Below are 14,592 nucleotides of genomic sequence, written 5' to 3' on the forward strand. Positions count from 1 at the left end.
ATTTTTGGACAGACTGCCTCTCAAGGTTGTCAATGGTGAAAGATGACGATGAGGACGTTTCAGCTGAGGATATTGAATGTGTTACTGTTGTGGATGCTGTGTGTGAAATGAGTTCAGTTCTATCTGAAGAAGATTGGAGATCTTCTTATGAGAAGGAGGTTATCCTACAGAAAGTCATTGATTATTCCACACATCGTTGGCCTGCGCCTAGGTGCTTAGAAGGCGAATTACGCAGATTTGCCCAAATTTCTGAGGAACTTTCAGTTGAGAATGGAATTGTTCGGAGGGGTGACACATTTATTCCTCCATTCTTCAATTATTAATTAAGCACATCAGGGTCATTTAGGGGTTACTAAGACCGTCATGAGGATAAAACAGCACTACTGGTGGCCTTCGTTAGATGTTCAGGTTAGAAAATTGATTGATGCTTGTCCCGAGTGTCTTTTATCGGACAAGCACTGGCCAACCTTGAAAGTCCCCCTGCATCCAACTGAGTTTCCACATGCTTCATGGGAGAAAGTCAAGTCTAGAATTTTCTGGGCCTTATTCTGTTTTGAATCAAGAAAATAGATATGTTACTTTGTTGGTTGATTATTATTCAAAATGGATGAGTCATGAATTTGTTAAAGCTCCTGACTTTGATTCTACAATCTCCTTTTTAAAGAAGATTTTTAATTTGGAAGGTACCCCTAAAGTGATCGTTACTGATAACGGAACACATTTCATATCTGAAAAAATGTGAAAATTCCTAAGTGAGTTGGATAGTAAGCAATTAAAAGTCGCATTATACACTCCTTCATCGAATGGTTTGGTGGAGAGAGGAAATAAAGTGATCAAGGAAGGAGTTCAAACAGCATTAGCATGCAAACTTAATGTTGAAGACTTTATTAAGCAAAAAGTGTGGCATTACAATACCTCACCTCATTGTACCACGGGGGTGCCACCATTTACTTTATTGAGGGGCAGGGAGGCTCATTCTGTGTTGTTCCCTACTTGGCTTCACCGCCTCTCCTTATACATACAGACATCTCTGCTCCACCCAACTGGCCCTGGGTCCCATTCCACAGATCCGCAAGACCTCGTCCGGAGGAAGATCCTTCTCATACCTTGCTGCTAAAACCTGGAACCTCACTGCGGGCTAGAGTAGAACTTTATGGACGGGAAGTTCAGGATATGCTACAATAACTGAGAACAGAGTAACATCTTCAATAAACTCTAAACCTGTTTTTACATAGCACTCACACCACTCTTGCGGAGTCCAAACCTTGTAAATAGGTGTTACTATTAATGGCACTACATTTATCCACCACAGAAAATAAAAGGCAGGGTTCAACCTCATGACCTCAAGTTCTTAAGTCACTGATTCATCTGGTCAGCTTCATGCCCAGTTGCATCAATGATGAGAGAGGCAGATAATGGGAGGCAGCCTGTGTTTGTAACATACTCAAAGGTGGGTGAAAAGCAAGTTCTTTCCCTGTTGATACATTTATGCAAGTAGATTTTTTGGCCAACAAAAGCCATAGGGTGTTTCAGAACTACAGACACAATAGGCGTAAAAGGGTAAATTCAGTGATTCACTTCAGTTATCAATAGTATATTTCTTAGAGGTAATGGTGATGGGTAGAGATGTGCTGGATGCCACTCAATAAATCACTTTTGTTTTATTGTTGGTAAGTGACGTTCACTGGCAACCTAGGTGGGGACATTTGATGAGATAAGGACCCTAAGTGACCATATCTAGGTCGATATGCCTTCCCTAAGGCTGTACAACATTTGAGACCCGCGAACCGCCCATGACCATGCCAGCAAGAGCGCGTGTGGACAAAATAAAAGTGCCCACAGACAGAAAAACAGACCCATGTTAAGCAATGAAGAGGTCACACCTAAATTCATGTTACCATTAGTTTTCTAAAAGAGGTCAGGAACTGATGATTTAAATAAAATGAAAACATTTCCTAGACGTGCACTTCCTCCAGAAGATTTTCATGAAGTGCATGGCACAAGAGTAAAAAAGTACCATACACAGGGCCACTGCAATTATGTGGCATGGATGGGACAAATTATGAGGCAGTTGACTTAAGTAACAGAAAAAGGAAAATTTTGTGGGGTAATGCCGCACATTTTGTGATGGTATTTTATTATTCAGTAATTTTTACCCTGATTAACAATGTCTGGGCATAGGTTGCACCTCATTGGTATCAGTTTAACACCTAAATATAGCAATAAGCAACAGAAAGGTGGCGAGTCAACCTTTGCAAAGGGACTTCCACTGTGCGGCAACACGTGTTGCTGCAGTTTTACCAACTTTTGAACCGGTAGAGCTAGAAACATTTTTTTTTGTTAAAATCTGCAGATTAAGCAGCAAATGATGGATTATGTGATAAATGCCACAAATCCATGAATATGCTAAAAACGCTGCTGCCGCACAATCGCATAGTGGCTCGGACCATACCTCTGACCATACCCGGCGAATACTCGCATTCTGTCCGCATAAGAAGGGGCCGTCTCCATGACGAAAATACAAAGTGCCATTAATGTATGTGGGTCATGCGGAGGCGAGCGAAGAAACAGAGCATGAGAAATCGCAGACGAAAAAGCCTGGGGCAGGAGAAGCTGCTGCAGAAATGTTCTATTAGATGAGCACAGTGTTGGGTGGTGCTGTGAGGGATAAGTCTTTGTCAGAGGTGGAGATAAAGAACAATACAAATGGCACAAATTCCACAAGCACTACAGTGTTGATGGACCATACGCTCCAGGACATCAACTACACTACTGTGACCGTAACACTCCCTGGCCCCTTTTGACCTAACGCAGACTCTTGTTAATCCGCCAATAGCGAGTTTGATGCGCATTGTGGCAGCTCTAGCTCTTAAGGACATGTTTCCAGTCCTTGCATGCCTTAGTCCAGCTGGTTCACCTAAAGAAAAAAAAATTACTACACCTCCCAAAATGCAATGAACTGTAGAATGCATGCCTAGGGCTAGGTACATGACGTCCGGAAATGTAGTGACCTGGCTACCCGAAGTGTGCTTTCAGCAGGGTTGTGAAGATAAAAGCACTGTAGGTGGAAGGCTTAAGTCTTGAGACAAGCTCTTTAGCCAGGCCTGTGAGACAGGGGGATGGAGAACAATGGTCCTTATTCCCAAGGTTGGGTGCTTTTTCAAGGCCCCACAGTCATGCTACAACATATTTATCTATAGATTTTAAAGCAAAGCTGATCTCTTCATTAACGACAAAGCAGCCAATAACTAATAACACTAGATGGCAACTTTGTTCTCTCTTTCTCCACAACACATATTTTTGAACTACAAATAGGTCATCCTCCTATGAAGGGCTCCTCTTTAATTTGAGGACTTCGGGCCCTGCAAAAAATTCTGACATGCCAGTTCAGAGCCTAAGTTCCTTTGAAAGAAATCTCTTGCAGTGACAGCACAGCTCTATAAGCCACACTGAAAGGATGGAGCTTCTCAACCATGAAAAGGAAGAGGCCTTCAAGTGTGTAACAGTAAAGCAGTGAAACAGGCTCAGGACAGATTTAGTTTTATAGGGTGCTGAATAAATAGGTTATAGGTCATGTTGGGTGAAATCACAAGAGAGTCGGTTGGCAAAAGGTCTCTTCTGAATGTTAACTGGGGTAAGGGAACTTGTCGTCATTCAGCTATGGAACAGGGTTAGCCATACAGCCAAAGAGCTGACCTGATTCAGAGAGCGATCAAGGGACTTGGTTTATATGATCTCAGCTGAAGTCATGAACCACTATCTGGCATCCCTGTGACACACGTGGCGCTGCTCAAGAGTGCCCGGCATTCAGCAGCTCCAATCCATTAAAGGTCTTTGACGGTATGACGGATTCACACCAATGCTCAAAGAGCTCCACTGGCTGTGCTGCACGTGGTACCACAATTAAGACCTGTTGCATCATCGACAAGGCGGTCGCATGTGGCTACTAAGATCAAAACCTTAGATGGAACATTCAAGACATGTAGCAGCATCACCAGACTGTAATTAAAAAGAAATGGAGGCAGGAAAAGAAGACACAACATCATTTCTCCAGTTGTGCTCTACGGGCATGGAACTCCAACCCCATCAAGATCCACCAGGCCCTCTCACTTCACCACTTCTGGAAAGGGAGCAAGAACTAGTGGTAGTGCAACCACTCTTTGCTGGATGCATGGAGACAAATGACCTTGTGCCACACACTCCCACCCGTAGCCTTACAGTTTCCCACCAGCATCCTCCCATCTCACTCATTAACACCATTAACACCATTACTTTGCCACCACCCGCTCCATTTATTTTCCTGTACCCCTTCCATCCTCACTCCCATCTGCGATGATCCCTCAGGTATGCCTTCCCTCTGGCTTCCCTTCCCTACTGAATCCCACAGGGGTACAGTGACATTTTTTTTTTGTAGCCACATACATAGAATCTAAGGGCATCCCAGAAAACTGACGTCCAACACTGGCAAACCTGCAGGCCCCATCAAATGATATGTTCAATTTCAGTCTGAAATTCAAGTTTCCAGTTTGGAGGCAGCAGACATAAAAATAAATTTTGTGTGTGGAATACAGTAATAGCAACAACATGAGCTTCCAATGAAGATGCCCAGACCGCATAACCAGCTATCTGCCAAGGTCTTGCGTGCGGAGTCCAGCTGCTACGCCTGCTGAAGAACTGCCTTTTATACCAAAGGATAAGCAATGTGCTCAATTCACTCTAAATAACAGGGTTTTATCCCAAAAATATATTGAGTTCAACAGCACATGATCTTTAGAAAAATTTTACCATATCACAAACACATCTCTACAGTGCCCTATCGCCCTTTCAAAGCCCATGTTGACGCAAGTAGGTACAACAATCGATGGAGCTGCTGCAGTTCATGTTAAAGTGCTTCCAATAGCTCTAACATACTGCTCTTCGATCAAGCTCTACACTTCAATACAGCACTTATTTTGTAGACATCTGCATATGTCCTTACAAGTTTAATAGCGCCCCCGGTGGGGATAGGAAAGTAAAGAGTGGAGTGGAGTGGTGTGGCTCACTGGTTAGAGGCGGCAGACCCGGAAGCAGAGGACGGACCGGGACCAGGGTTCAATTCCCGATGCGGCAGGGTCGTGGACCTGGGTCAGCGGACTCAATAATTCTCGCCTCGGTGCCTACTCTAACCAGGGATCACACTCGGCAACTCAGGGCATTAGCTTGCCTCATCTCCACAACGGCTCCCCACATACGCCAGGGATGCCTAGTTTCACCTTGAAGATCCCCAGTAGGGACCATCTCACAGGGAAAAGCCAGGACGGGTTCCCCAGTGGTCTACAGCGCGGAGATACCCCATGTGGGGTGATTCATGCGCTTTACAAGACATCATTACATTACATTCATTACAAGAGGTATATCATACGGCAACACACTCACAAATCCCTGGGCGGGCAAGCCCAAGACTACCCTCCTTAAAAGGTAACTTCGCCTGCCCTCGAGTAGCGTTGCCCGTGCCAGGGACTTACTCCAAGGAGCATGCTGCAATTGAGCAGCGAGAACGATCACTGCATGATGAAGTGTGCTTGAACTGTGCAGTTTGGATCCCGTAAATGTGATACCGATTTCTGTCTCTCTGTACACAGCCAGAAAAAGGGCTTACAGAAGGCAGGCTTTCATTTAGTTAGTTTATCCCTTGCAAGTCCCAGGATCCCCCATTTATTTGTAATCCACACCAGTCAGTCTAAAGACAACTCAGCACTTGGGGTACTGATGTGACAGAGCAAGTGTCTTACTCCGCAACCCCTGAAAGTAGGCCTTGAAAATGCCTTACACACGTCAGTACATGATGGACCGAGCAGCTCTTTTCAGCTTCTTCCTCCAAAAAATAACAAAAAAAATCATCCTATTTTACTAAATTGGCCTACGCCTTATTTCTAAACATTGTGACCACAACAAACCTTGAGGGATTTGGTTTGGGTCTTCCCAAGTAACACATTCTCCTAACCCTCAAGGTCAACAGGACAAAGAATTGAGCATACCTTTAAAACAGGTTCATCTATATTTAAATGCCTCTACTGAAGACAGGCCTGCAGAGGTGTGTATTGGGAATACTCAAACACTCAAACATTTCTGCTGAAATTATAATTTAGATTTCACCCATGCAAATTCCAATACAGCGGTTTTATTAAAAAATGCATATACCTTGCATATACCTTTCACAAATGTGGTATATTAGTGATAGCGTCAAACAAATCGTTAAAACATAGATGTATTGTTTAATCCAAAGGTGTATCTGATACCAAGCCTGCAGACACATTAGAAATAACGCTATACCAGTACATGCCTTGTGTACCCATGCGCTGAACTCCTTTCTGAAATGTACTTTTAATTTAAAAAGTAGTGTCCATGCACTGACTAGTGGACCTGGTTGGCAACAGGATGCACTCTCTCTAGCAGCGTGGCGTATACATTGATGAAGTTGGCCCATATACAATTAGCTGCACGAGTGTCAGACATAATTACATTCTTTATTCTGTAGCAAAAGACAAACATTAAGGGCCCGATGTAGGTAAACGCGATTTTCCGATTTCAAAATACCGAGGCGGGCCGAATCGGTATTCTGAAATCGGAAAACGAGATGTAGGAAAAAAATACCGAATGAATACCGATTCGGTCGGCATCGGTAATGAGATTCGGTACGTTCCGATTCTGCTCGGTCCGAATCGGAAATTACCGAATCGGCCAACAACGAATCGGAAATCACCGAATCGGCTACCACCGAATCGGATATTTCCGATTCGGCGAATACCGATTCGGTAAAAGCCGAATCGGTCAAAACCGAATCGGCAATCATAGACCCATGGCGAAAAAGGCCATAGGAATGCATTGCATGACCCGATTCGGCTTTTACCGAATCGGATTTTACCGATTCGGAAATTACCGAATCGGTAAAAGCCGATTCGGCAATAGGCGATTCAGCCAATGAGGTGGCTCCCCCTCCCCCACCCAAACAGGGAGTGGCAACCCTGGCAGGTGCAGCTAATTAAGAAGTTTCTAGAAGTTTCTGGAAATCCTGCCTGAGCCCAACACACACAGTTAGCAGCAGTGGGAGAAGGAGGTTGCAAACTGAGCAGGAGAAAATGGCAGATCAGGCAGGAAGCCAGAAGTCCTCCCAAAAGAGGAAGCCCAAGTTCACCACCACCGAACTTCAGGTGCTGGTTGAGGAGGTGGTGAGGGTGCACCGCCAGCTCTTTGGCAAGCTGTCCCTCAACGTGCCAGACAGCACCAAGAGGAGATTGTGGGCCGACATCGCCCAGAAGGTCAATGCTGCTGGTGTCACCCCCAGGTCCATTGAGGAACTGAAGAAAAGGTTTTACGACCTCCGCAGCCTCACGAAGAGGAAGCTGGCTGACCTTCAAAGGCAGGCTGGACACACCGGAGGAGGCAAGAACCCGGCGCCACCCCTCACCGAGCTGGAGGAAATTGTCTCCAGCACCATCGAGAGGGAGAGCATTGTAGGGATCGGGACCCTGGACAGCACTGCGAGAGCCACAGCTACAGGTAAGAAGCATGCGCATCATGACACACCCTACCAGACACCTCCCCATTAGACACAATGCATAGGCAAACACCAGCACTGTACTGTCACCAACATACAAGAGACAAGCATCATGGTACATGTAGTCAGCAGAAGTTAGCCAAATATGTCAGTGCAGAATCACAAGACAGGAAACAGTGTGACACGGTGTAAGGAGATGCAAGGACATGTGGAATGCCATAATTGTACTGACTGTAATACATCGGCACTCAGTTTACAAATGCTTCTTTGTACCTAGGGGCACCATCAGGCGGCAACACTGTGACAGCAGAGGGAGCATCAACGTCAGACACTGCAGTCGCAGGGCCGAGCACCAGCCAGGCTGCCCAGGAGGATGAGGATGAGGATGAGGAAGGAGACACCCCAGGGCTTGGAATGGAGGGAGTCCTGGTGATTGATTACCAAGCAGTGCACTCCCCAGTACTGGCCAGCACACCCCCCTTGCAATTTTCACCAGAAAACTCCCCTACAAGGCAGACCATTCCGCCGACACCAGCTCCTGCCACAACCGTGGCCTTGCCACCCGTCCTACCTGTCCTGGGAGCAGGGGCTCCGGGACCGGCCAGCACCACACCCCCACCAGTGGCACCCCTGCCCACTCAGCAGGCCGGAGGCAGCAGTGCCAGACGCCGTGCCACCACCACCACCACTGCTGCACCAGCACGGGAGGGCAGTGTGTTCCTGGGCCTGGAGGGCCAGATGGTCAAAATCCAGCGCCAACAGGCCAGATCCACCATGGCCTGCCAACGCCAGCTCCTGCAGCACAACATGCAGATGGGGGAGTTGGTGAAGGGTTTCCAGGCTGTTGTGGACAGCAACAAGGAGGTGGCAGCAGGGTTGGGCAGGCTGACCACTGCCATCACCCACTCATCTGCCAGGCAGGAGGAGCATGAGGTTGCGCGCAGGAGGGATGCCCGGGTGCTCAACCGGGCCATGGCCCGCCTTGCAGCGGCGACCGCACAGCTGTGCCATCGCAGCTCAAATCAAGAATCGGTGCTCAGTCAGCATACGGCTGAGCTGACTAGGGGGATGGCCAGGATCACCACGGCCATGGAGGCCATGTTAATATCAAACGCCGCCTCCAATCCTGCCCTGGACCTGGGTGATGCTGGAGACAGCAGCAGCCGCAGCAGCCCGGCCAGCGCTGCATCAGAGCCAAGGAGGAGCACCAGGCGATCCGCTGATGCTGCTGGGCATTCGGAGGGGGCCGAGGGACACCCCAGTGGGTCTGGAAAGCGGGCCAAAAAATAGCCTGGCAAGGGGGGATGAGCAAACCAGAACCCTGGACTTTATTTGAGTTTACAATCTCCATTTTTTGATGCACATCAGTGCTGTAACTGTGGTGCATCACTATTAAAAAAAAAATTTTCAAAGCAAAATTTAGCTGTCTTTGCATCTGTACTCAGTCAGAAATAGTTCTCAGTGATCTCCTCACGTCTGTATCTGCCATCACTTGGCGTACACACCCCAGCTGGCTGTGTCAGTGGCACAGCTTCGTCGTCGTCATAGTCCTCGTAGTCAGACAACTCCACCTCAGTGCCCTTCTTGACCGCAAGGTTGTGTAACATTGCACATACAGCTATGATCTTGCAGCAGGTGATGGGGGTATACTGCCTTGCACCTCCACTCTTGTGCAGGCATCTGAATCTACTTTTCCAGATGCCAAAGGTCCGTTCAACAACATTCCTGGTGCGTATGTGGGCCCGGTTATACCTCCTTTGGCTGGGTGTGGAGGGGTTGAGGTAGGGGGTGAGTATGAATGAGCGGAGGGCATATGCACTGTCGCCTGGAAGAGAAAGGGGTCACATTAGACACATGCATACATGTATTACACCTACCTACTATGTGTTATGGGGGTCTGATGATGTGGCTCACCTAGGAGGTATCCTTCTCCAAAATCGCCAGCCATCAGCCGTGCATATATGCCGCTCTGTTGGAATATATAGGAGTCATGGGTACTTCCTGGAAATTTTGCTACCAGGTCTGTGATGGTGCACTTGGCATTGCAGATCACCTGCACGTTGATGGTGTGTGTAGATTTCCGATTGCGGTATATGTATTCGGTGTCCGCTGGTGGGCAAATCGGAATATGCGTGCCATCTATGCAACCGATGATTTGGGGAAATTGTGCCATCTGGTAGAAGTCTGCTTTGGTTTGTAGCAGTTCTGCGTGGGTTGCAGGGAATGAGATGTATTGGTCCATCCTGTCTATCATGGCGTCAAGGAATATGTGGAAGAACCTTGACAGGCTGCTCTGGCTCACCCCTCCTGCTGCTGCTAATCCACTTTGATAGCTGCCAGACGCTACCAGGTGTAGGCTGCATAGCACCTGGACGTGCGCAGGGATGGCGTGTGCCCTTGGGGTGTGGTGGTCCAAGTATGGCTTAAGGTCCCTGATGAGCTCAAGTATGGTGTCAGAGTCCAGCCTGTATCTCTGTAGGATCTCAGCCTCAGTGAGCATGAACAGGGTTATCCTCTGTCTGTAGACCTGTTCATTTCTTAGCCATTCCCTCTGTCCTTCCTGCTGTAGCCGTAGCCGCCTCGCAATGACATAGAAAGCTGCCATCCTGCAAGTTGCAATGCATTTTGGGACTGTTTATATGGGTTGGAGTTGGTTACCACCTGATTGCAATCCATGGTAAATACCGAGTGAATTCTACCGATTTTGAGCCGATTTCGGTGTTTCTGTGCCTCCCTACATCTCCCCAACTGTCGGAATCGGGGAATTTCCCGATCGGAGATTCATACGAATCGGCATGTTTTCCGATTCGGCTCATGTCCGATTCGGTATTTTTTCCGATTCGGTACATGGACCGAATCGGTGATTTTCCGATTCGGTGTCACTAACGATTCGGTACATGGACCGAATCGGTGATTTTCCGATTCGGTGTCACTAACGATTCGGTTCTTGGACCGAATCGGTGATTTTCCGATTCGGTGTCACTAACGAATCGGTACAAGGACCGAATCGGTCCTTGTAACCGATTCGGTGTTTTTCCGATTCGTTACATATCCGATTTTCGGTATGTACGTATCGGATTCTTTCCCATTCGGTACTCATTCCGAATCGGTTTTCTATCCGATTCGTTCTGTTTTTGGTTCCCTACATCTCGATGGCTGTTTACCGATCGGTAAGGGCCAAAAATCGGTATTTTCGGCCGATACCGATCGGTAAAGCCCTACCTACATCGGGCCCTAAGTGTAGAAAAAAGTAATAAAAAAAGCTTAGTGTTATTTCTGGGTAAAGGTGTTTCTTGCTAGTCCTGAGCATAGAATGCATGCTATACATTATCGATTTATATAGAGCTCCATGCTTTCTCAATGCTGGCGCCTAGGAGTTTCCGCAACAATACCTCCCATATGAGGTGGTGCTTCCTGCCATGCAAAGACTTTCCGTTTATTGTCTAACAAGACACTGCTATTACAGGAAGGAAGGCACAGACATGCATCAAATACATACATTGACTATCAAGCAAAAATAGTTCACGAACAGCGTTCATGGTGCACCTGCTGTGAAATGTACAGTTTAAGTGCCTAGTACTTCATTTAATTTGGCAGATCAAAGGAGACCAAACTACTGCAGTCCAATTGGGAGTTTAAACTGCTGCTAGCATAGTGCTAGGTTTACTACATCAGAGAAAAGTTTGAAAAATGTAAGATCCCTCTTTTTCGTAGGACCGGAGGCAATTTGCCCAATGGTGTTGGAAATCTGTGACACTTGCTGAGCCGGCCTACTGCTCCCACTAGTCTGGGTGAGGTATCACCATGTAGAAGGCGCTTTAAAAACTGTCAACATTAGCATATTTAAAGAACATCTAGAATCCTTCTAGTCATACGGACTGTGCGCCGATCCCTCGCTAAAGCAAGGCTGGAGCTTGGAGTAGAAAACCCTGGCACTGCACAACGTGTGTGCTCCAGCTTTACCACTTGCATTACACGAAGCTCAAATCTCCCCTAGCGGACTGGATCCACCCTACGCGGGACACTAGAGGCGGGATATCGACAGACCCTACTACAAGCACAGATCGGGCCTCTGAGGGCAGCATTCAATCTTCCACCCTAGCCCGCGTTCCCAGACCCCGTCAGCCGTCCTCTCCGGCCTTACCGGTGCCAGGCGAGCACACCCGGTGAGGCCAGCACCACGAACGCGCTGGACACAGCTCCACAGACCTCTCAGGAAGGTTCCACCTGCCGCGCCAGTGTTTAAATGGAGTGAAATGTACACCTGTAGCCTGGCGCGCGCACTCCACGCTCGGGCCTGGGATCAGCATGCAGCAAGGCTTCAATGAGCATCCATACGAGGCGGCCCATCCCAAGCAGCCTCTTAAAATAACCAACACATGCACCCGTTCCAACGCGCACGGTGCAAACGTTACTAAAACAGGCAGCTCTCGCACACAGGAGGCTTCGGAAACTAGGTTACGGCGGCAGATGATGAATGCTCCCATCAGGCTGCGATGTGCCTGCATTCGAGAAAACATTTGGAGGCGCAGAACGAGGCCAGCAAATAAATCGAATCAGGGTACAATTAGACGGGTAATTCAGCAATATTACAGCAAATGACGCCGAGTAAATGCGGGTCGTCTGTTGTCAGGAGTGAGGCTCCCAGGGCATGTGTTGTTCATCCTGACATATGTTGCTGTGAGCTGGCAGCTGCACGTGGCATCGGTGTTCAAAGGTACCGGAGGGGCAGGCCAATGACACACCTGCCACACATGGCAAAAGCGAAATTAAATATTGGCACAACTGCTTACCACGTGTGTTGGTCGCCATGTCAGCCACTTTCTGAAAGGCATCCAAAAACGCAGCAGCTGCGACGACTGTGGTCCTGAAACAAATGCAGACATGACACATGTTAGCCAATGGCAGGCGGGTGCTCTCCGCACAGCAGCAGAGCCGCCCTGCAGCGACTAAAGTGACGTCCAGGGAGAGTGGCTACAAGGATAGACATCCATCTACTAGCCCAAGGGGCCCAATGTCAACAAAGACCCCACCTTTCATCCCTGAAGAGGATTTTAAACCTGTGGTACCAAGGCTTGTGCCACCCAAGGAGGAATATGTTACCAAAGCACTTGCAGGGGTCCCCAAACTTTGCCCAGCTGTCCGGAAAGATGCCCTCCACGCAGCTGCAAGGTCAGTCTTAGGAAGCAGATGTCAGACCAGGTTATTCGGGTTCTGGTCACCTTCTGTTGGCTTCCAATTCAAACCCCAAGCACATTTAAACTGGCGAGTATATCACAAGAACACTTACATTTTGGAATCCCCCAGTCCCCGGCCCATCAACCCACACTTACCTGTAGAAACCCACTCCTTCCAGAGCTCACACAACCTCTTCCACAGAAAAATCCAATTTAAAAAAACAAAAACATTCAACTATACTTTTCAGTAGTGCATCCAAGGCATGAAACTCAAACAACATGTAAACAGAATTAATCTGTGACAGGGAGCATTTAAAAAAACAGCGGCAACAGGTCTTTCTTGCATTTTGAGTTCTCACTAAAATATTAGTAAAAAGTCTTCTGTGCAAAAAAACAGAAAAACATATTGCTTTCTGCATACAATACATCTAAGCGAGACAGTTTAATGTGTGATAATTCAGTGTACTTTTGAGTGGTAAAACAGTACTTCATGCATTGCAATGGAACACAATTCAATACAGCTTATAGGATGAGATGAGAGTAATACTGCTCTGGGCGGAGCCACATCCTCCATGTATATTTAGAGAGGTCTATATGTCGGAGTCAACTGCGCTCTCAAGCCAAAGACCAAAAAACAGCCTTCTTTTAAAATGGCATTGCCCTCCTGAACAATTTAAGTGACTATGATAGCATGCCTTTGAAGCACTTTGCCTGCCTCCAAGCCCTGCAGTAGTGTCTGTTCACGTGGTTTCTCTGTGCTGATTTATCAATGCTACTGTACATATATAGTTTAGCTTGTTGCTGTGTTAGGGCAAACCTGTTTCCCACACATTACCAATATGTTCTACTTGTTGTACATTTTACACTTCGTGTCACTGAGTACTTAACTATCTATGTAAAACCCTCCACTACTCATTCCGGGAATGTTATTTACTATATTACAATCTCAATTTAATACATACAAAATACATAAGTAGGACAGTGTCTCCGACAGCTCAGTCACTTCTGCTTTCTTCTGAAAACTACTTCTCACCTAGGTATCCATCACATTCTGTAACTCTAGTACTCACTGGCCCTCATTACAAGTTCCTGAAAATTAGGGGATGATTTCAAGTTAAAGTCCTCAAAATGAGGAATAACTTGGTAGATGTGGATTTATGGGCCCTTTTGCTGCAGGTTTTCACAGATTGAGGACTTTAACACACACATTTACCAGCTTGGGGTCAGAGGTGTTGGATGGATACAGCCTCTGGTGTGGGGAGTCTTAAGAGTTTCCGATGGAGGAGTTGCGAGGGGGGCTGGGCTGCCCCTGGTCTTACCACTCCGCTCAGCTGGCTTTACTAGGTGCAGCTTCCCAACCGGTAAAAGAGGTTGCAATGTTTAGTGTCGCAATTATTTCAGATCCAGATACACTAGAAAAGTTGCAGTTCAACAGAGCGGCATCCCATGTGGGATAACGTTTTAGGCAAAGCGTAAAGAGGGACATATTGCGAGAAGCATGAGGATAGGGGCGCACCCTGCACTTACTGGATATACATAGCCAGGTTTCAGCCAATGAGGTGTCTCTACACGTTTTTGTATTCAGTGCAGTAAGGTCCACTTTCTATCAGACTAATTGTTGAGGGCATGTTTCTAGATATGCCTTCACATCAACCAGGGCAGAAAGTACTTTAGCGACATAATTAGACCAGCTGTATAAACCACGGAATGGTTTGATGATTACATACTTCCTCCGCTATCACACTTGCAGGTCCCCAGCTATCACACGTGGCGGGCCCTCCGCTGTCACACGTGGCGGGCCCTCCGCTGTCACACGTGGCGGGCCCTCCGCTGTCACACGTGGCGGGCCCTCCACTGTCACACGTGGCGGGCCCTCCG

General features: G+C 47.4%; 1 protein-coding gene across 4 annotated transcripts in view; it reads right to left on the reverse strand.

Moving 5' to 3' along the window:
- The window catches only part of MTSS1 (MTSS I-BAR domain containing 1), a 534,479-nt gene that overhangs the window by 420,829 nt on the left and 99,058 nt on the right, over window positions 1–14,592 (reverse strand). For all 4 annotated transcript variants that reach the window (XM_086966201.1, XM_086966203.1, XM_086966202.1 and 1 more), the window contains exon 3: window positions 12,331–12,404. In XM_086966201.1, coding sequence (XP_086822327.1) covers window positions 12,331–12,404 — 74 coding nt within the window. The remainder of the gene's footprint in view (window positions 1–12,330; window positions 12,405–14,592) is intronic.

Source organism: Lissotriton vulgaris, chromosome 4_1 (assembly GCF_964263255.1).
Source record: "Lissotriton vulgaris chromosome 4_1, aLisVul1.2, whole genome shotgun sequence".
Lineage (NCBI taxonomy): Eukaryota > Metazoa > Chordata > Amphibia > Caudata > Salamandridae > Lissotriton > Lissotriton vulgaris.